Here is a 22,880-nt window from a genome sequence, read left to right as displayed (position 1 = left end):
CTCTCTCTCTCTCTCTCTCTCTCTCTCTCTCTCACACACACACACACACACACACACACACACACAGATTTTTTTAATACCAAATATTAAGTATAAATTATTAAGTCTACCCAATCTCAAATTTCCAACAAGTTTTCAGCTTAAGTCACTCCAAACTGATGAAGGGCTGCCCCCCACCCTAGTTTGTCAGGTACTGTGATTCTAATGCCTGTGAGCATTTAGTTCCGCTGTGGATACATCCTCTGAAGGCAACATGACAACTTCAGCAAGTCTCCCCAGCACTTCTGGTAAACAGATTCCACTAAAAGGGAATCTGTAACTTTTATGGGCATTTTATGCACATTCATCTTTACAAAGAGCAATTTTCCAAAGTGGATTCATTTAGGGTGCTTTTATACCTATTACGATCATTTGCACCAGTTGTCCTTACCATTTGATGGTAATGAACCTATTTGTGAATTTTGAGTGAAACCCCGTGAGTCCCAGAGAGAGCCGTTGCCTTTACACCCCCTCTGAAGTAGAAGCCCTCCTTCTCTTCATCTCTCCTACCTGTGGTCATGCTTGTGGTCAAGCTGATCATGTATTACCTGGTGGCAATGCAACACTAGGATGGTTTCAGGGGCACCTTTGGAGAAAAGGGGGTGCCATTAATAGCAGTCTTCCTATCATAAATGTCCTCCTCTCAGCCAATCTTTCACTTCTAGAATTTCACCTTGAGCTCAGGTTCTCACACTAGTTTACAGACATCCTAACACTCATCCCAAAGTCTCAGAAGTTGTCTTAAATATAAAAAAGAAAAACACTCCTTATCCACACGGATACATTTAATAACACGAGAGCTGTGACAAAGGCAAAAACTCTCAATCAACCTAGCACCCCTTTCACTCTCTGATGCTTATGTGGCAATGCACACACTACTGAAGGGGTAAAACCTCTTCGGAAAGCAAGTAGGGAAGGGGCCAAATTTGATAAGCAAAACATAACAATTGCCAAAATACTAATGTGACATTTGTGAATTCCCTCTCCCCACATTCCATGGCTCATGGAGTACTTATGGATTATGCTTCAAGAGCAGACCACTGAACCGGCCTCCTTGCTTCCCCAAAGGAACTCATACAGAAGACTACGGGAGTCTCCTTTATAGATTTTTTTGTTGTTTGGAACAATGCAAAACATAAAAAGTGAGAATCATTCTCCCCTGCCCAGAACACCACTGCAATCAATAGTAAAGGAATGACTCAATAGAGTTTCAGATTCGTATAGTACTTTATACTTTTTCAGAGTGTTTTCACACATATCATTACAATCAACTCATACAACAACCTTTTGCCTTCCAACTGAAACAACAGAAACCCTAAGATCTTGCCCAAGATTACACAGGTAGTGGGACAACTAGGGCTAGAACCCAGACTGCATGATTAGTCTAGCATTTCCACCAGGTTACTGAACAGATTTCTGTCCCACTGTCACCCTCTCTGATGTCTTCCCACTCTCCATAGTCAGGGTGCTTGTCAGTTAGCAATGATATCTCACTGTAGACAGATTTTAAAAAGGAGAAAAAACACAAGTCCTCCTTTCACAAGCATACATAGAGATATAAAAATAAAGATGGCATTTTTTTTTTATCGTTTCTTTATAGATGTTTTTCCCAGATGAAAAGGCCCTGCTGGGGAAGAGTTCATGGACCCATTTTTTCCATGTACACATAATACTCCTTAGTAATAGCAGGGCCTTCACACCAGGAAATTATTTGCTAAATGTTTCCCACTGTCTCACAGCATGGCCTGTCCATTTCTCCTAGACATAAAACATCTGGGCTAGTATAAGGAAACATAGCAAATTCAAAGAGATGCTTCCCAGATGTGCAGCTGTCCTCAAGAGTCTGTCCTGGGGCCAGCTCTGGAGGTTCATATTTTCCAAGATCCTTTCCCAACCGTGTCTCAACATAGCTTTTATATGACTGAAAAAAATTTCAAAGAGGTCGACCAGATAGCCAAATGAAATGCTAAGAAGAGAGCTGTGGGGAAGCAGCACTAGAGAGCCTCCTGCAGGCGGCTCCATATTCTGTGGTCATGAGAGGGTTTTCAAAGTCCAGTTCACAAAAGTGTAGTGCGATCCCCTTTCAGAGGTTTCGGTCCAGTGAAGGACTTCACAGGAAGGCTGCCATCTTCAGTGTGGGGCACATTCTTCTTCTGCCCTGTGTGACACACAGGCACACCGCTGAGCCTTTGACTTTAGGAAAAACAAGCTGCAGAAGTCCTGCTCATACAAGTTCTGTTTTGTGTAGCGTTACTAGCTCCACAGGCTTGGTTGGGGAGGTGACTGGGAGAAAAGCTCGTTCCGTGCTGAGTTTAGAAAAATCTGGAAAAATACTCTGCTGTTGTGCAAATTTCTAAAAAATAAAATAAAAGAGATATGTGAGAAGTGAACACTTGGGAAAATGCATCTATTGTCACCTCAATTTAAACTCCATTCACTAAGGGCTACCAGACAGCTCACTCTGGAAGCCCTTGTTATGCTGGCTACCTTACTTACTTGACAGCAGGCTTGGATTATTTCACTGCTCTCTCTAACCTCTGACCAGGGGATGAACTGATTATAGGCTGGGGTCATCTCAAGCCCCTACTGTTAAGTATCTGTACAGAAAAATAGTGCCCACTGAAACAGGCATTTACAACAAGAAACTAAAGTCACTCACTTTTTAAATTTATTGCCTAGTAATTCCAATTATCTGATGTACAAATAACTCTAAGGCAGGAACTATGTCTTACACCTCTTTATATCCCCTACAATGCCTAGCTTAATGCCTTGTATACAGTAGGTGCTCACTGTGTTGTCTTTTAATTGATTAATGTCTAAAATAGCAACCAGAGAGATGAGTACATGGCCAGCGAAGCAAGTAAATGAACAGAGACCCAATCAGTAACCAAAAAAAGCCCTGGCATAGCTTGTGGGTGAGATTTGTCCCTGTCCCTAAGTAGCCAGCCTTTCCTGATGGTAACAACACATATGGGAAAGATCACTTGCTGGTGGGTCAGACTCAGCGCTGACCCCACTGCCCCACAACCTCGGTCAACACAGATGAGCTGCTATGCAGAAAGAGGCTCAGGGTCTTTAAACTGGAGCCTGCTACCAGTTGCTCAAGGGCATGCCAAGGATTCCTAAGCACTGGACCAGCAGACACTCTTCATGTACCCCACTGCTCTGGCTTCTCAGGGCTAATTCTCAAGACGTGAGTGGGAGTAACAAAATATAAGGAGAGAGCCCCTAAGAGGAGATAGTTCAGGGGCGGGTGAAGGACACTGCTCTTTCACAGGGCGGCTGTGCTGCTCCCTTGCCTACAAGAACACTGCATCTGCCCTGGACGGTGGGTGATCACTGCTGCACTTTCCACCCCTGTAACTGCAAGGGCCTCTAGTACTCCAGTGGAATTCTCTGGCATTTCTCAAATCTCCTTCCTGTACCTTACTTCATGTCTCGTCTCAGTGCTCTGTGCAGAGCCACCAGACAAAAAGCAAGTGGGAGCTTGCTGTAATGATTCTCACAGTCTGGGGGGATCTCAGTAAGTGCAGGGCATGGAGGCAATCTCTCCCTATCATTAAATGATTCACATTATCTACAAAACATGCAGACTGGTGCCCCAGGTGATCTTTTCATGATAACAGATATTTTAAGAAGATACTTACACAAGTGAAAATGATGAGTGTTAAGTAGAAAACTACCAAGGCCAACAGCAGTACAATCTCAGCTCTGTATTTTTTGAAAGTCGCCTCTCTGTGCTCCTTACGGCATCCTAAATAAAATAAATAAATAAATGAAATACGAAGTCATTTAACAGGACTCTTCTACCATAATAAAAAAACTAAGATGCGCCCTGGCCGGTTGGCTCAGCGGTAGAGTGTCAGCCTAGCGTGCGGAGGACCCGGGTTCGATTCCTGGCCAGGGCACACAGGAGAAGCGCCCATTTGCTTCTCCACCCCTCTGCCACGCTTTCCTCTCTGTCTCTCTCTTCCCCTCCCGCAGCCAAGGTTCCATTGGAGCCAAGATGGCCCAGGCGCTGGGGATGGCTCTGTGGCCTCTGCCTCAGGCGCTAGAGTGGCTCTGGTCGCAACATGGCGACGCCCAGGATGGGCAGAGCATCGCCCCCTGGTGGGCAGAGCGTCGCCCCATGGTGGGCGTGCCGGGTGGATCCCGGTCGGGCGCATGCGGGAGTCTGTCTGACTGTCTCTCCCTGTTTCCAGCTTCAGAAAAATGAAAAAAAAAAAAAAAAAACTAAGATGCTTTGTTTCTGCTTTTTAAGTCCTTGTCTCCCAGACCTGCCCCTCACATCTGTGCCATCAGAAGGACAGCAGTAATCACAGCAGTGATGGTGATGGCGGCAGCCAGAGCCCAACCTCATTCTAGCCAGCTGTGTGCAATGGGAATCCCAGACAGCATCTCACTGAGCCTTCTGGGGTAGGTGTGAGTATCCTCGTTTTACAGAGGACAGAGTCGCCTGACCAGGCGGTGGTGTAGTGGGTACAGCGTCGGACTGGGATGCGGAAGGACCCAGGTTCGAGACCCCAAGGTCGCCAGCTTGAGCACAGACTCATCTGGTTTGAGTAAAAGCTCACCAGTTTGGACCCAAGGTCGCTGGCTTGAGCAAGGGGTTACTCGGTCTGCTGAAGGCCCGTGGTCAAGGCACATATGAGAAAGCAATCAATGAACAACTAAGGTGTCACCAAGAAAAACTGATGATTGATGCTTCTCATCTCTCTCTGTTCCTGTCTGTCCCTATCTATTCCTCTCTCTGATTCTCTCTCTCTGTCTGTTAAAAACAAACAAACAAACAAAAAAAAAATACAGAGGACAGAGTCAAGGCCCAGAGAGGCAGAGGGACTCAGGCACATGGCAGAACCAGGAGTCTGGTCCAGACTTACTCTGCTGCTGCCCATCAGCCTCCATTTCAAATGTCCAGTGTTTCTTGGCTTTCATTTGCCTTTATATCAGCTCCACCACTACTTATTGATTGGAACATAATCTACCTTCGTCAGGGTTGAGTAGACTGCTAGTGTGCGGACAGCAGGAGGACTGTGGAACTGTGACATGAGGCAGGGCAGCAGCCCAGCTACAGAGCAAATAGACATACTTTTGTAAAATTGTTAAAGCTCCTCCACCATGGCTGATGGCAAGGGTGGCCGACAGAATAGCTCCCCGAGGCTATTAAAGGCTGTGGTTGCAGCACTCTGGGAAGGCAAGTGAGGCGTTCAGTGCAGGAGGGGACATGGCAGAGACAGCCTCTCCCTGCTAAGGCATGACGTCCAGTGAGCTGTTTGGGGGAACGAGGTTGCTAACTGAGTCTGCCTGAAGGCCAGGCAGGTGCAGGTGGAGAGCAGGTGATGAGGGGGGTTCTTCCCAAGGACCACAGATGGGCCTCAAGACACTAAATTTAAAAGTTAGTGCAATAGTCAAGGGATGGATTTTCACAAGACTCAAGGTTGAGAGCCATTGTCCTAATGGTTCCTAACTTTTACTGAGCACTCAGTCTACCGCAGGAGCTATACTAGGCAACCCAGTGCAATAGCTCATTTAACCTCCAAAACAAGCCTATGTTGCAGAAATTATTATCATCATTTTAGAGATGCTGGAACTGAGGTTTAGAATCTATTAGAGATTTACCCAAGATCACATGCTAACAAACAACACAGCTAATATTTGAACGAGATCTAAGTGACTCTAGAGTCTGACCACTTAACTTCTGGGCAATTTGGAGGCCTTGGAAGAGGAAAGAAAAGAAAATCAGCTCTCTCTTTCTTTTTACCTCCACTCTTCCCTGCCAGCTGCTCTCAGTTCTCATTCATGTGAATAATATTCACTGAGTGCCTACTCTGTGCCAGGATACAGCAGAGAATGTAGCGTGTCAGGCATAGTAGGTTCCACAAAGTCAAACAAAACAACGTAAAGAGCTAGTGACTGAGAAGAGCTATAAGGGTGTGTGTTTGTGAGTGTGTATGTGTGCATGCGTGCATACATGTGTTCGTAGCAGTGAACCAAATCTAAACACTGACCAATGAACAGTGATGTGTTCTTGGGAGTATCAGAATATTATCCTGACTCAGATTTCCTTCAAATACCTGATAGGAAAAGGTAGCTATTGTAAAATATCAGGGACTCAATGACAACAACATGTTTGTCATTTCAAGCCTCAGCCACTAACAAGAATTGGGCAAAAGTTGCATTTTAAGCTACATAAAGAAGTTATGAAAAACCTCCAAGGAGCTAATCCTTGTCTCAACCCTTGATTCTTGGAGCAAAAATGTGTATCCTGTCAGTGGAACATTATTTTCTTGCTGTACTCTTTTCCTTTGGCCTAAGCTGAGCAACTGCGAAAGTCAAGCACTGTAAAGAGGGAGGGGAGTGCTGTTCTCATGTCAAAAGGTAGAAGCAGGAAGCAACTACCTTTGGCCAGGTCACAAGGTCCCAAATGAGCAGAGCATTATACAGCTATCTGGTATTTGGGAACCACACAATTTCTCTGTCTTCCAAAATTAGACTTAGATACTTCTATTTGCTCCAAAGGACTTTTTATACATGAATAAACAACAGCCAGATTAGTTTTTTTACTACATTTGGCATCTACCACAGTCAGGCTGAATAGATCTGTCCATAGTTCAAGAAAAACTCATGACATTGTTGAAGTAGAATTTAGCTTTTGGCCACAGATGTGATCCAGAGCTTCTGACTTGGGCTCCAACTGAGAAGGTCCATTGCAAGACCTGCACAAAGTGCACATGCATTTTTACAAGAGAAAACGAGTGCAGCAGATCCCCTCACCTGTTACGTTCAAGACCACCACGCCACTTTGGTTTCTCTGCCCTGCCAGCCCCTCCAGAGTACATCGGTATGTCCCCGAGCTGCAGCTGGTAGTGTTTCGGATCTTCAGGGAATATAGCCCTTCACTGAAGGCCTCAAAAGAGCCTTTTTGCTTCCTCTGGTGAAAGTTCTGCAGCTCTTCCTGGGGCACCTCTAACCACTCTTCACCAGCCTCCGTAAGCTGTTAAAACAGAACATACTCAGTCATGCTCTCCTGACAGACCTGCCTCCACACCAAGATGCTACCTCTTGTTTTTATAAAATCCATACTCGACAATTTTTTTTAAACAAGATATTGTGTGAATGTATGACCTTTGGGGGAGGAAGAGAGAATCTATGACAATTCTTCAAGGCTCTGTCTTTTTTGGAATTAGATCAGGACTACATTTTATGATCCTTTGTATCCCACCTTCTACCCAATGTAAGAGAGAAAGTGTGGCTGTTGACGTGACAGATGTGTTGATGATGACCTCATGAAGTGGGTCAATTACTTTGAATCAGATTCTGTTGCTGACTGTTCTATATTAAATGTTCTCCTGTTTCCAGATACCAATTCACCATTGACTGATTCTTATGTTTGTACCCCAGCCTTTTATTTGAAAACATTCCTAAATCTGTCAAGATCATTCCCAGACAACCCAATGAAAAGCACGGAGACACAGATGAGTGCTGCCCCCCGTGAGTAGTGTCCCTGTTCTCGGAAGTCTGCAAATCTGTATGGTCATCCAGGACACCACCGCAGGCACTGGTCTTACCCTCTCTACTACAGTATGAAGACAAGTGACAATAGTGTCATGTGGAGATTTTGTGCCGGATCATTTGGTAGTCATATGAAGGTACCCACAAAAGGGCAGTTACAGCTTTGATCATTGTCCCCAGGGCAGACCAGCCTGACTGGGGTAGATGCCAAACTTAGCCAAACTAATCTGGCTGGCTTTCTTTCCCTGAACTATCTTTGTGATTAATTGCTGGGGTCTTTTTATCCACTCTTACTTCAAAGATATAAGCATTCACCATCAATTCTCTTTTCTCCAGATATATCTTTAATTTGCCTAATTAACTTGCCTGTCCATCCTCCAATGAAATGTTTCAAAGCTTCTAAATCAGATTTAAACAAACAGTAAGGTTAATCGCTGTTTTTGATGTTTATGGGCAGCCCCTAGCCCTATGCTGGGTGGCTAGAGTGGCATTCCTTACCTGTCCCCAGCATTGTAATAGCATCAGAGTGCCACCTGAGGGTAAGACACTGCCAGAACACTCTTCTTGGCCACTGTCTTTGCCACCACCTGCCAATGTTTCATCTTGTCCTGGGGACACCTACAACTCCTCTCCTCCTTCTCAAAAGGGAATCGTGCAGGGAAATAAATAACCAAGGGACTAGGGGAACACCCAGTGAGGCCAAGGCAAACCAGGAGAGAACACACACACACACACACACACAGCCTCAGTGGTTGGTTTCTGCTTAATTTATTAAGTTAGGGAACACACTGCAAGTCACCAGAAAGCTCAGGCTCCAGCTGCCACAGCCTCAGGCACAGTCAGCATTCCCATGGAGTGGGCTGCAGAGACATCTGCTGGCAGATTTATTGCTGCTGCAAGGATCCCTGCTCCATTCACCACAGGCACAGGGCTGCTAAGACTAATGGCTTTTCTCAGACCGAGTCTAAGAATGTAAATCTCATTTCTTGACGGTTCTTCTTATGTTGAAAGGTTCCTTCCTAAATAATCAAAGATCTATAGACTGGGGCCTTTAGGTGTTCAAAAGTAAAAGGAAAAAAAAGTAGGCATGGCTAAGGAACCTTAGAAAAAAATAAGGCAACCGGTAGACTTTAGAACACATGTAATATAGCTCAGTTTTCCCCTTTTCAAGACAAACTGAACCACAAACTAAGGCCTCATCGTCTGCTCACACCTGCCCCCACCTCGCTGCAGGCAGAGGTGCTCCTGTCTGCCAGAGCTTTCGCTGGGCTGGGTATTCAGGACCAATGGCAACCTGTTCCAAGACGTCCCACCCCCCACCTCCAGTATGAACTAATCAAGTCAGTCTAGTCTCTGCAATCTCCACAGTGATGTCTTTTAAAATTTGAACTCCAAATGCATTCAACTCAGATTTCTTTCTGACAGATCTCACTGGAACTCTGTTTTGCTTGATATCTCAGCATCTAAAGAGATTAACAATCACTTTGTCCAAAATGATCACTGCAATAATCATTTTGAGATGATCTGCCCCTGGTTTTCTCCTGGGGGCCTCCTCTGCCATCTAGTAGCTCCCTCCCTCAGTTCAGAAAGGCCCATCTGAAAGTCAAGACCAAAACTTCCAACCCCTCCAAATTGGTGGAGACATAAATTATTGCGATTATTTACATAAAGAGAGCCTGATTATCATGATAGCCGCTGGGTCCTACAAAGTAAGTATGCCCAGCTGATGAGAACTGGCTGGTAGTGGCCTTCTTCTACCTATATGCAGAAGGGAATTCATGTCAAACATCAGCAGTCACAGCAACAAACAGTAATGTGATTGGTTGTCAGATTTCCATGGGCCTCTAGCAAAACCTCCAAGTGGACTATAGTTATTTTCTAATAGCAAAACAAAGTCAGGTGAGATCATGAGAAAGACAAGAAGAAGTAGGGGAAAGGCAGAACGGGGAATCCCAAAGCACCCTGCGGAATTGTGATATCCCATCACAGATATCAGTGGGATCACGGCAAAGGATCTCAATTCTCGTGGAGTCATCTTCCAATGGCCCCATCCTGTGTCTTCCTGAAAGATTCAGAGAATAAGAAAAACTGCTTGCTTTACCTGGGAACTCTTGCCACAGTAACAAACTCCTCTCTTTGCCTGATAACTCACTCTTGCAAAAGGAACCTATAAAGTCACACAATGTATGTACCTGGAAATATTTCATAAGCCTCCTCTGGTTTCAAGCTGAGGGGATAGACAATGCTTATTCCTCTTCTTTTTTGTTATTTTAAGATATACCTTTGTGGATGAAAAAGGGGGCACACACTAAACCAGAGGAGCTCAGGGGAGGCACGCATGACAGGCCTTACAAACCACAGGATGGTCTGAACAAAAAATTCCTAAGAGTGGGTCATCGTGAGTAGTCATATTTGAGGCCTGGAGCTTCTGTGACAAAGGCGAATCTTGACCTAAACTGAACCTGTCTACTGTCTTTTTTGCATCTAAGATGACATACCTTTAAAAAATCAGAGTAACCCCTTTTCCAGACCCCTCGGAGCACAGCCCCACAGAGCAGAGCCCACAGCCCCTCCTTGTTTTCCTGATCCCACACACCATCTCCATGTGCTGCACACGTTAATTACTGACCATGCCATACCCACCAATGTGAGAGAAGTATGTGTTTCTCCATTCGGCCTTCTTATCCAATCCCAGAGACTTCCCTGCTTTGCTTTCTCCCGCCCCCTTAATCTACCACCAATGGATTTCATATAAACCCCTTTAACATCTCCACCTTTGAGATAAACTGCAAAACTGCCATTCTCCAGAGCATTTCCTCAATCCATTGAGATTTTGCTTCCTGGCTATTGTCGTCAGTTTGGCTCAAGTCAACTCATAAAAATTCTCTACAGGTTTGGACGTTTCTTGCATCGACTCCTTCTCACATGACTCCAACTGGGGAATCTGGGATTTGCCTACAAGCCACAAAAATAGCTGTAGCTTTTATGTTAATGTTGCATGCTGAGAGTGGGAGTGGAGCACTAGCAGAACCGACAGGCTTGGTATGTAGAAGTTCAAGTCATTATCTTCAGCTCTGCAGCCAAGTGGCTATCATATGGTAGTACCAGGTGAGCTCACTGCCGCAGCTGCGGCAGCATTTAAGAACCGAGGGAGAATTTCAGTGGCAGGAAGACAGAGTAACAGCAAACAGCCCATCTTCAACTTTGCTTTGTTTTATGTGTTATTAGGATCATTTGACTGGCACAAATTCAACCATGGCAGGAATAGATCTTTAAACATTCCAAATCTAAAAGTGTTTCACTGAATCTCTGCTAAAGCATTAGAGGAAATAGTAATTTATAACAAAAGGAACCCTTAGATTCACTCACAGGCAGGTATGACTGATAGAAATGATTTAACATATGCTTTCCCATGCTAATATTGTAGAGGGCTAACCCACACACAATTTGGACAAATTAATTTCTCTAAACACTCATCCCAATTATGTTGTAAAGATCCACACTCCCTGCTTTAATGCTTATGCTGACCATTCTACCTTTTTTATTGAACTAGAAAAGGGAAAAATATAGGATATCTCATTTTCAGAAAGCCTACAGACTTTTGACTTGTCTCAACCAGCAGTTTGACTAAATAATTTAAATACCATATTCTTTCTCTAAAATTGCAATTTGACCAGAAGGAAACCACCAGCCCTAAATGAAAATAAACTCTCTTTAATTTGCTGAATACTAAATCAATCAAATACAAGTAGTAATTTTAAGGGCATGTGAATTAAAGTGGTTTTTTTTTAATGATGAACAAATTTCAACCAGAATAAAAGAAATCAAATGAATAGTTAAATATGGCTGAAAATAAACCAATATTTTAATCAAAAACTCTACTGAATAAGGTAGTTTTTTAAGTTTACATCATTATATCGAAATATATATTAACCTCCTAGATTAGTATATTTGAATACAAGAGGGCTACACTTCCATTCCTATGACAAAGAAAGAATGTTGATCACAAACCTGAAATCCAAATTTATTATACATGAAATCCATTAAGAATGTGATAGAAAACTACAAGAAAGGAAAGAGATTTTTTTTGAGGGCAATGTTATATGCATGTAAATATTTATTTCAACAATTTGATTAAACATTTAAAGGTATGGACTTTAAGTGTTTAAAGGTGGTATTAAATTAATCTGATATATTCCAATCACATCGAACAGCTTTTTTTTATTGCATTTTTCATGCACTAACATTCATGTACCTTGGTTTCTGACTCAATTAAAGTGCCAATATAATAACCATTCATCATAAAAACAGCTCTTTATAACGTGCAAAATAGTTTGGCTTGGAGGTTGATGTCATAATGAGGGTAGAATGTATGCACATTAACATCTTTTTTTTTTAAGTGTAGTTTTATTGGAAAAATGATTTTCCACTTTGAACTTTACTGGCTCTAACAGACAGAGATAAATTTATGGCTGTTAACAGTCACGAATATGGCAGAGGCAACATAATTAAGAACACAGACTTTGGACCTGGAACCAAACTCAGCCCCACCATGATGAGTTCTGTCTTGGCCAACTGACTAAATAGCTGTCTGGCTTCATTTGCTCCACAGAGATGGGGGTGTGGGGGTTAGGTGGTCATTGTATCTCACAATGTTGGGGTAAAGATACCTGTGATGATGGAGGTGGACATCTAGCACAGCATCAATCACACAGAAAGCCCCTAAAAATATCATTATCCTCTTTTCCATTCATAGCCAAGGTTTCATTCAACATTCTAAATATTTCTCTGCACATAAGAAATATTCAAAAAGTATTTGCGAAATGAACGGGTGATTTTTTGGTACCATGAGAAAGTTGCAAGGGCACTGGTCTTGGAATCAAAAGACCTCTCCATCAGTTTGCTGGGACACCTTCCATAAAACCACTTCATCTCACTTCCACATTTGGACTGCCTCACTTACCTCATGGAGTTATTTTAAGAATCAAATCAGAAAACACACAAAAGCACTTTATAATTGATAACACTGGCAATAGAAATAATCTCTGATACCTCTCCACTCCACCCACTTCACTCAGTTATTCCTGTTCATACTTCCAGTGTCCTCTCTGGCAAAGTTTTCTAAAACTCCCAATCTCTGTTCTTGGAAAGAATTATTTTTCTACATACAATGTCTCTAAAATATCCACAACACTGAATTTTCTAAAGCACCATCACAATGTGTCAAAAACCCTTTGAAGGTAAAGTTAGACCACTCATTGTTCGTGCCATCTATCCTTCTCCCATCGTGTCTTATGGGTACTGCTGGACCTTCAGGGGCACCCTTGTGGGCTGAGGTCATGTCCTTCATGAGGCACAACATCTGGTTCTAGAGGAGGCACACCTAACTCAAGCCTGACATCTGTGACCAGATTAGCAGGTTCTGATGGACACATGACCCAATCAATGCCACTGAAGTGTAATCAGAAATCCATTGAGATATTAAAAGAAAAGCAAGCTCTTTTCCTTTGTACTTGACGCTGGGAAAACATACGAGTTTGCAGTCATCAGCTACTATTTCACTGCATGTTGAGGGTGATAGTAAAACCTACACGAAGGAAGGAGGAGCTGAGAGACAGAGAGACATGAAGCCCTGAGGATATTTATAAGCTGCAAAATCTAGCTGTATTTGATTCCTAGAGCTGCTATGACCAAGTACCACAAATTGAGTGACTTAAAACAGCAAGAATTTAATCTCTTACAGAGCTGGAGGCCAAAAGTCAAAAGTAGAAGTGTTTGCTGGGCCCTGCTCTCCCTGAAGGCTCTGGGAACAATCTGTCTCACACCTCACTCCTAGCTTCTGGTGTTGCTGGAAGCTCCTGCATTCCTGTTTGTGGACAGATCACTCCAGTCTCTGCCTCCATCCTCACATGGTATTCTCCCTGTGTGTATGTCTGTATCTGTGTCTCTGTTTCCTCTGCTTTTAAGGACCCTGGTCATTGGACTAGGACCCAGCCTAATCAAGTATGACCTCACTTTACCTTGATTACATCTGAAAAAATAAAAAAAAAAACCTATTTCCAAATAAGGTCACATTCACAATGTGACCTTAGGACTTTTTGTGGGACACAATTCAATCCACAATACCAGCCATAACTGAAGTATAAACTATACTTTGATTTTGAAATATTTTCCATTTTAATTATTCCCTTTTCTTTAAACTACTTTTGACTGAATTATAATCCTACACAAATGAGTCTTAACTGATAGTGATATAATGCATCATCCCATAAATAAGTATGTCACAGAGGGGGCCATCTCCACCATCCCCACACACTCCAGCCTCTAGGCCAGTCCTGCTTTATCCGTCAGACTCATACGTCTCCCACTCCTTGGGGATGAGACACCAGGGCCTGATCTGATTAGAACCTCTGCTCTCCAGACTGACCCAGTGCGTCTGGACCAAGGTGAATAAAGGTTGTTTATGGCAGCTACCATCCTTACTTTCCCATAAGTTATCCCAGCTAGACCCTTAATCCTAGACAACTCCCAGCTCTTCTGGAATCTACCCTATCTTGGAGAACTGGTACAAGAACAAGCAGTAGACTAGTCAGTGCTCTGGGAAAATACAAGTGATATTAACAAGGCTTGGGCTTTTATATCTACCCCAGCACTACACGACACACAGGGACTTTACCCAAATATCCCCTGTGCAAAAACAAAAATCAAAAGTAGGCTTACGGGTATAAAAGAATCTTAGGAAAGTACCTTAGTCTAGGTCTGGTTTGCGCCAAGGACTGCTGGTAGAAAATTTGGGGTCATCACAGGAGTAACCAGGAAGGAATCATGGAAACAGTTATAGACGGAGGAACACTTTTTTAAGTAAGTGAATCTCTTTTTAGTCCTGCTCTACATAAAGCCTTCCCTTACATCACTGAGACCAGCAATAGTCAACCTGGTCCCTACTGCCCCCTAGTGGGCGTTCCAGCTTTCATGGTGGGCCACAGCGGAGCAACCAAAGTATAAATAAAAAGATAGATTTAACTATAGTAAGTTGTTTTATAAAGATTTATTCTACCAAACTTAGCGAAAATCTGACATAAACTACTTGGTAAGTAATTATTATTATATGCTTTAACTTGCTGTAACTTTGCTTTATAAATTTTATAAAGTCAAGTTACTTCCCTACTTTATAAATCACCATTACTGTGGAACCGGTGGGTAGTTAGAAAATTTTACTACTAACAGAGATACAAAAGTGGGCAGTCGGTATAAAAAGGTTGACTACCCTTGACTGAGACCTTCTTTTAACTTCCTCTTATTTGTAGAGTGACATAATCAAGTGCAGAACTAAGATAATCCAGTCCTCATGTGATTTAAGTTCCCCTTTCTATTCATGAAAAACAAGTGTTTGGCTTGATTTGGTTTTGGTTTTTGTTTTTTTTCTATTTAACTCTCAGTTGCCTTCTTCCTCTCTACCCTCTTCCAAGCTAAAAGATTTGAGCAACTTTGCTCTGTGTAATCATTATCCAAAAATCTCAGTCATCGACATTCTTGTCTGGCTGAGACTTCTATTTCCCCCTCCTTGGCAAGCACATTCTGCCCAGCCCACTCTTCCACAGAATCACGTAGACAGGCCTAGTGACCAAGAGGGAAGGGGAGGTATATCCCATGCCTGTGGTCAGGTCTCATCAAGTTAACCTGATGGAAGTTTCACTGTAGTGCAAGAATAGAGCCTTACTGTGAGACTCATCTTTCAGGACGAATCAGATTCTAACCTTCACAAGGAATGTGACATTTTTCATTATGTCATATTCTTTACATGAAAACTTTAAATGGCCGCTTACTGTCAAAAGATGAAGTTCAAGCCCTTATAGTTTGGCACTCAAGGTTCTTCACAATCTGTTCCCAGCCTACTTTCTAACCCCATCTCTCAGCCTTCTGCTGTACAATTCTCCCCTCTCAATCCCTCTAAATCTCTCCAAAATGCTTGCGGATCCCTATGTCCATGCCTTTGCTCAAGATGGTACTCTGCAAAAGATCTGTGTTGACCTTGGAATGGCCACTGCCAGGCCCAGGGCTTGGTATATACTTGAGACTTAGAAATATTTATGAAATAATATAAGTGTAAACATGACAGACATCTGAAAATCAACTTTAATCTTGCATGGTTTGATCTAATGTGGAGCCCGTGAAATTGATTCAACCAGGTCACGTAATATAAGTACCAATAGGGACAGTATGACTTTCCTCTGATGCTAATACATACATTGCTTTCGCCTCTCAATGTTTTAGTGTTTCTATATTTAATGAGCAAATATTTTCTTTTTCTCCTAAATACAGGAGAAATCTCTTACAGCAGATGGCGTTCTAAAATCAAGGAAGCACAGAGAATGGCTCCTTCGTAGGTCCATCAGGGCCTGTGGCTGCACAGATTACATCTTCCCAGACTACACCAACGCCAGCCCCTCCTAAGGCACTCTGCTCCCCTTAGTGCCTCTTGCTTTGTGGTTCATTATTACACAAGGCAGTAGAGACAGAAAGTATAACTCTACTGAACAGGAAATTATCATGTACATGGAAGACAAGTTCATATTGAACGAAGGCCTAGAAATCTCTGTGTGGTGAAGTAGCCTCATGCAAGCCATTATCCTGCTCTCCCACAGATCACTTAGTCCACAGAATACCCCATGATCTTCCACAGCTAGGACTCTTCTAAATATTATAAACTTCAAATCTGATCTACTCTCTGAAACCAGTCTTACTTCCCCTTTCTCCCTTCATTTGGAAATCATCTAAAGAGGGCACTTGACTTGTGACGCATCTCTGTCCTCACCCATGCAGTATCACCCAGATTTGAACTATATATCCTCTTTCGTTATGCATCAACATAGGTCATCAGAGCTCCTAGCATGACAAAAGATGGCACTACATCTTTCTGATTAATAACCACTCATTAGTAGTAGTAGCAAACATCAACCATGCCCAGATACTTCATCCAGTGTCATCCTCTCCCTCCAAACAGTGCACTTCCATTAATGAGAGTGTGAACCAAGAGTGCTCAGTATGAAGCACAGATGTCGCCCTTTAATGGATATTCTTACTCCTGGGAGACACGGGATTGTGCTGTGCCTTCTTATGCTACAATCTAACCCAAGGTCACAGCCAGTAGAAGAAGAATGCTGGACCAAAGTCTGTTTGCATACTTTCTCAAAATACCTCCCCACAACCACAATCTATTTACAGCTTTAAAAGCTAACTTTAATGGGTGTTCTGCAATAACTTTCCTATTTCTTCTCAATCGCTCATTCTGCCTTAAAAGATATAATATAGGAGGGGACAAAAGGAGGACACATTATTGGATCAAAGAGAGGAGGACACTCAGAGAGCAGGAAAGTAAAGCTGGGTTAACAAGAATTGAGCTATCTCTACCTACTCTTGGCTCCACCATTGACCCCCTGTGCACACCTCTATTAAGCCTCCTCCAGCCCCCGCCATTGTACTTTCATAACAGAGAGAATAAAATGGACACTGTTTCATCCACGCTCACATTAATGTTATAAACACTGTTTGGACACCATCTACTTTGAGTCTTTTAGTAAAGGGCACATGATTAGACATACCAGGTTTATATAGGTCCTTTGGTTAATCACAAGTGATCAGTGCCAACGGGACAGTGGCAGCATGCTCTGGTGCCAGAGAACTGAGTGGTCAATGGAATTCTGAACTGTGAGTTGTTATAACCGCAAGTGTGATATGCAAAAGGTGTACAAGAATGAAAACCCTCACTCTAATAGACTCACTGCTTCACTTGTCCTGCAGGCACCCTATAACTGTGCAAAGAGGTTTTATAAATCACATTAGTGAAGATGCAGGAGGTGATATGAGTTACGCTGGTTGTAGTCACCAGGTTTAAATGTCTCACTTTATAGCTACCTCTCTGCCTGACTGAAATGTTTTCTAAGAATGTCAGAGGCGGCCCTGGCCGGTTGGCTCAGTGGTAGAGCGTCCTCCTGGCGTGTGGGAGTCCCGGGTTCGATTCCCGGCCAGGGCACACAGGAGAAGCGCCCATCTGCTTCTCCACCCCTCCCCCTCTCCTTCCTCTCTGTCTCTCTCTTCCCCTCCCGCAGCCAAGGCTCCATTGGAGCAAAGTTTGCCCGGGTGCTGAGGATGGCTCTGTGGCCTCTCCCTCAGGCGCTAGAATGGCTCTGATTGCGGCAGAGCAATGCCCCAAATGGGCAGAGCATCGCACCCTGGTGGGCATGCCGGGTGGATCCCGGTCGGGCGCATGCGGGAGTCTGTCTGACTGCCTCCCCATTTCCAACTTTAGAAAATTAAAAAAAAAAAGAATGTCAGGGGGGAGGAAATGACAAGACACTGAATCCTCCATAAAACAAAGTACCTCAATATTTCACCACTGGCCTTATTTCCAGAACATTCTATCCATTTTTGTTATAAAAGAAGAATCGATGCAAAAGTATAATTGTGGGTTGGAAAACAACAAATGTCTATAGAATATGCTGAGACCTGTTAAAAAGTTCTTGAAAAAACGATGCATATCATTTTCAAGATATCTGATTCATTTATTGGCATAGCATGGCTCTACTATCTACCAATAATGACAGTTTACTTCTTTAAAACATAACTATGGTATGATTTTTCAATGACTCTGTTTCATGGACCAACAGAAAAAAAGAGACTCCATTTTTTGGGGGTTGTTTTTTTTTAACACAGATTTGAGAGACCTTCAGGGTAAATCATGTAAGAACCATGTTTAATAAAAAAACACATACATTATAGTTACATCATCAGCTGACATCCAAGGAGAAGCCGAAGGTTAATTGCTATGGTTTACTGTATCATTCCAAGTGCCCTTGTGCAAGAAGATTTAACTTGACAACTGTTTGAACTTTATAGCCTGAAATTTTATCTGCTTGTTTCATGAGTACTTTTTTATCACTCCCCTGTGGATATTAATACTGTTTTCTTCCTTCCTCCCTTCCTCCCTCCCTTCCTCCCTTCCTTCCTTCCTCCCTCCCTCCCTCCCTCCCTCCCTCCCTCTTTCCTTCCTTCCTTCCTTCCTTCCTTCCTTCCTTCCTTCCTTCCTTCCTTCCTTCCTTCCTTCTTTCCTTTCCTTTCCCTTTCTTTTTCTTTCTTTCTTTTCTTTCTTTCTTTTTTCTTTCTTCCTATTACTTTCTGGAAGGAATAGTGGTTTTATGTGTTCTCCTTCTTTAAGATAACTATGCCCCTGTGGATATTAATACTCCTTTCCCTTCCCTTCCCTTGTGGATATTAATACTCTTTTCCCTTCCCTTCCCTTCCCTTCCCTTGTGGATATTAATACTCTTTTCCCTTCCCTTCCCTTCCCTTCCCTTCCCTTCCCTTCCCTTCCCTTCCCTTCCCTTCCCTTTCCTTTCCTTTCTTTCATTACTTTCTGGAAGGAATAGTGGTTTTATGTGTTCTCCTTCTTTAAGATAACTATGCCCCTGTGGATATTAATACTGTTTTCTTTCTTTCTTTCTTTTCTTTCTTTCTTTCTTTCTTTCTTTCTTTCTTTCTTTCTTTCTTTCTTTCCTTTCTTTCCTTTCTTTCTTTCTTTCTATCTATCTATTACTTTCTGGAAGGAATAGTGGTTTTATGTGTTCTCCTTCTTTAAGATAACTATGTCCCTGCCTGGCTAACCCTGGGACACTTTCATTATCTATATCTTGTGTCAGCGATTTTCACCCCTCTTCATCTCTCGGCACACATAAACTAATTACAAAATTCTGTAGCAAAAAGAATACAGACAAAAAGAAAATAGGTATAATTTTGATTCATTCACACTGTACAGCTAGCTATTGTGTTGGCTATTGTCATTTTTTTGTTATTTGACAGTCTTAAGGGAAAAGGGGTCAGTGCTCCTGACTAAATAGTCAAGTATTGCATGTTCTAAAAAAATCTTGTAGCACACAGGTTGAAAATCACTGCCTTAAGTAATTAAGAAAGAAAACAAACATCAAAATAGACATTTAAGAACTGAGGGTGTGCAGTCAGACTACTTGGTTCAGATCCCAATGCCACCATTTAGCCAGTTATATAACAGGGAGTAGGTATGTCACTCCCTAAGGCTGTTTCCTAATCTCCAAGGTAGAGAGAATAACAAACAGTACTGATCTCCTGGAAGATCTACTGGAAGGCTTGAAACAGCTAATGCATGTAAATAGTTACCTCAGGGTTTAACAGATGCTAAGCACTCAAATCATATTGTTTTTACACTAGTTTTTTCAAACACTATTGCTTCTACAATGAGAACTATTTGGAAATATTGTGTTCTCTGATTCCACAGTGAACAGGTAAAACTGAAGTAAGAACAGTAACATACCTACTTTCATATACAACACTGTGTCCCAGGGCTGCAACACCATTTCTACCATGCGTAACTCACTAAGTGCCAGCCTGAATTCACTGAGCACCTACTTTCACAATAAACACGGCAAGCTCTGGGTGCCATTCAGAATACACAACAGCAATTGTGCTGCACGGTCTCCAGGGAACTGATAATCTGGTCAGCAGAGGACACACACACGCGCGTGTGCACAGACACACACACACAACTGTCCTATGCTGCCTTGTTAAACAGCCAGATACACACACTTGGGTTTTTACAGCATCTTTGACGCTGGGCAGAAGAGAACCCTGTTTTGGCAGAAAGGTACAAATGCACGTGATTTGCTTCAAGGTAAAACGGCCAAAGAGAGCTGCAGAATAAAGCCAGGACATCATATTTATTTGGCTTAAACTGGAGGTGCTGTTATGGCAGTAACCTCGTTAAAGGACCTGGGACAGCAGTGTCGGCTTGGCTTTGCAATGCCACCAAAACAGCAATCTTAGAATCTGAACATGTTCCAGCTGAGAGGAACCCTTAAAAAAAAAGCCTCTGCAACTCATTCCTTTCACAGTGGGGACAATGACACTTGTTCTTAGCATGCATGGACATCGCTCAAGCACCGTCACAGACGCCCTCCGAGCCGGACAACTCAAGACTGCCAGAGGACAGAGAAGCAAGGGGTAAGGAAGGATGCCAGGGGTGTCCCAGAAAGGGGATGACTGGCAGATAACTACAACCTATGAAACAGACCTCAATCGCGTCTATCTCTTGGTTCTTCCTTTCAAATTAATCACCCTCCACCCCCAAATTGATGGGTATCACAGTCACAAACACCAAAAATCAGAAATCATCCTGTCCAATGTCCAAATCCACCTTGGCTGCTTTCTCCCTGGCCTACCGGCCCAACCACAGGTGGCCTCCAGAATTAACCCAACGAAGCAATCTGTCCTTCCACACGTCTCACGTAGGTCATTCATTTCGGGCCACTTAAGGTTTCATGTCCGCAGGGACAAAATCTAAGTCTGCTTGCTGTGTACCTTAGGGCGCATGGATCTGGGGTGGGGTGGGGGGGGCAAACTGGATACGTGGAGTTCGGCCGCGGAAGACTCCGGGACCCACAGCCACATAAAGTCGCCAGCCCGCTGCCTCCGACAGAGCCGACCAGACCCCAACCCGCGGGCATCTCGGAGCTTACCTTGGCCCAGGAGACCGTGTAGGGGACCTGTAGGTCCCGGGGGGCGGTGCAAGGCAAGTCCACATCCTCGGAACACGCCACCTTCACTTCCCGCGCTGCTGGCACCAGGCTGCAGGCTGCAAGAAGAGAGACAGCGACGTGAGCAAGAGGGGGGGGGGGGGTGTCGCGGGAGGCGAGAGACGACAGGCGGTCTCGGGCCCTACCGCAGCTCAGGAGCAGGAGCTGGAGGCCGCGCGCCATGGCTGGGGTTGCCGGCCTGTGGCGCGCTGGCGCGCGGCGCGCTCTTGAACCTGCGCGTAGGGACATCCCCGGGCGCCTGCCCAGGGGAATCCCCAGCGGGTAGCGGAAGCTGGGGGCGCGCCCTGCCGGAGCCAGCGGCGCCGGGGCGCCCCCGGGCCCGCCCCCAGCTCCCGCACGCGTTCCCGCCGGCCCTCCCTCCTGGGCGCCCCCAAGCTGGCGTCGCCGCTGCTACAGCGGCAACAGCAACGCCCTCATAACGGCCTGCGCTTGGCGCTGTGCGAACCGTGCAACATGCGTGACACTGGCTCGCTGACCCGCATAACAAAGCCAGGAGCGAGGCCAGCCGGGGTGTTCTTTGTGGGGGTGAAACCAGGTTCGTAGAGGTCAAGCAGCTTCCCCAGTCGCCCAGCGGGTCCGAGGTGCCGTCAAGGGTGAACCCAGGTCCTCAGTCTCTCCAGGTTCTGTGATGGCTTAAAACTCATTAAACGTCTCAAGGAACGCAGCAAGTCTGTAGTTCTTGGCTCCCTGCCTTCTGGCGTGGGTTATCAGTCGGTATCACTCGGCCTGCTTAAATTATTCCAACAGAGATTATCTCCTATTAAAATAAATATTACACACAGAGAACTTTCCAGAAATAACTATTGGTAACATTTGGTGTCTTTGCTTCAGTGAATAAAAGATCTTTTTAATGGTCTGACTCTACATACTCTTTTGTAACCTATTTGATTTTAGCTTAATATCATATTTTGCAAGTGTTTCTACATGACCAGTTTCAACAGTATCATTTTGGTGGCTGCATATATTCCATCCTACAGTTGTAACATAAATTAGAATTAATAAGTGTTAGACATTATTAATACAGTACAGTGTTACTAGTCTAGATAGTGTTGGTGTTAGGTTGGCTCTTTATTAATATTGCAAACAATGCTGTGGTTACTAAGATGAACTTTTGTATAGATGAACCTTTGCTCTAATAGTGATTATTTTGTCAAAATAAGTACATAGAGGAAATTGTGCTAGGTCAAAGGAATTTTATAAAATTACCTCCACTGAGGTGTGCTCAAACTAGATCCCTATCTGCAATGTGTGATAGTGCCTGTTTCATGGCACTCTTGCTAATATAAATTGTTACCAAACTTTCACTTTTGTCCATTCAAACAGTTAAAAAGAATGACATCACAGGAAAGTTTTAACTTACCATTGGAAGTAGTTATACCAATTGACATACCAGTTGTGTGTAAGTGCCTTTTCTCCATAACCCTCACAACGCTAATTTTTTATTTATTATCATTGATCTTTAGAGAGAGGAAGAGGGAGAGAGACAGAGAGAGAGAGAGAGAGAGAGAGAGAGAGAGAAACATCTATTCACTCATTCATGCCATCATTGGTTGATTCTTATGTGCTCTGACCAGGGATGGAACCAGCAACTTCTGCCTGTTGGGAAAACACTCCAACCAACTGAGCCACATGTTCAGGGCCTAATTTTTCTAATTAGGATTTTTTTAGGCATACAAAAGAAAGTATAGCCCTGGCCAGATAGCTCAG

The 22,880-nt window shown here is 43.6% G+C and overlaps 1 protein-coding gene across 2 annotated transcripts; it reads right to left on the bottom strand.

Annotated features, from left to right (window-relative positions):
• Positions 1-1,254: 1,254 nt before the first annotated feature.
• Positions 1,255-21,517, bottom strand: CD83 (CD83 molecule). 2 transcript variants are annotated; one of them, XM_066377096.1, is made up of 5 exons: positions 21,299-21,517; positions 21,096-21,211; positions 6,814-7,033; positions 3,687-3,793; positions 1,255-2,389 (listed from the first exon to the last, which is right to left on the bottom strand). In XM_066377096.1, exons 1-5 carry the CDS (start codon positions 21,399-21,401, stop codon positions 2,264-2,266), a joined length of 672 nt encoding a protein of 223 aa, XP_066233193.1. In that variant the 5' UTR covers positions 21,402-21,517; the 3' UTR covers positions 1,255-2,263. The 2 variants fall into 2 exon arrangements, with proteins under 2 accessions (XP_066233193.1, XP_066233192.1); XM_066377095.1 differs by having other exon boundaries at positions 1,255-2,392; positions 21,299-21,513.
• Positions 21,518-22,880: the final 1,363 nt, after the last annotated feature.

The sequence above is a fragment of the Saccopteryx leptura genome, chromosome 3, assembly GCF_036850995.1.
Source record: "Saccopteryx leptura isolate mSacLep1 chromosome 3, mSacLep1_pri_phased_curated, whole genome shotgun sequence".
Classification (NCBI taxonomy): domain Eukaryota; kingdom Metazoa; phylum Chordata; class Mammalia; order Chiroptera; family Emballonuridae; genus Saccopteryx; species Saccopteryx leptura.
Note: the sequence above shows the minus strand (reverse complement) of the source record. Positions and strands in the feature narration are given on the sequence as shown.

Excerpts from the sequence above, each read along its gene's own strand:
- CD83 (XM_066377095.1), bottom strand. The coding sequence starts at position 21,401 with ATGTCCCTACGCGCAGGTTCAAGAGCGCGCCGCGCGCCAGCGCGCCAC. Across the intron at positions 21,212-21,298 it reads GCTCCTGCTCCTGAGCTGCG|CCTGCAGCCTGGTGCCAGCA; the intron begins GTAGGGCCCGAG and ends CTCTTCTTGCAG. Across the intron at positions 7,034-21,095 it reads ACACGGTCTCCTGGGCCAAG|CTTACGGAGGCTGGTGAAGA; the intron begins GTAAGCTCCGAG and ends CTGTTTTAACAG.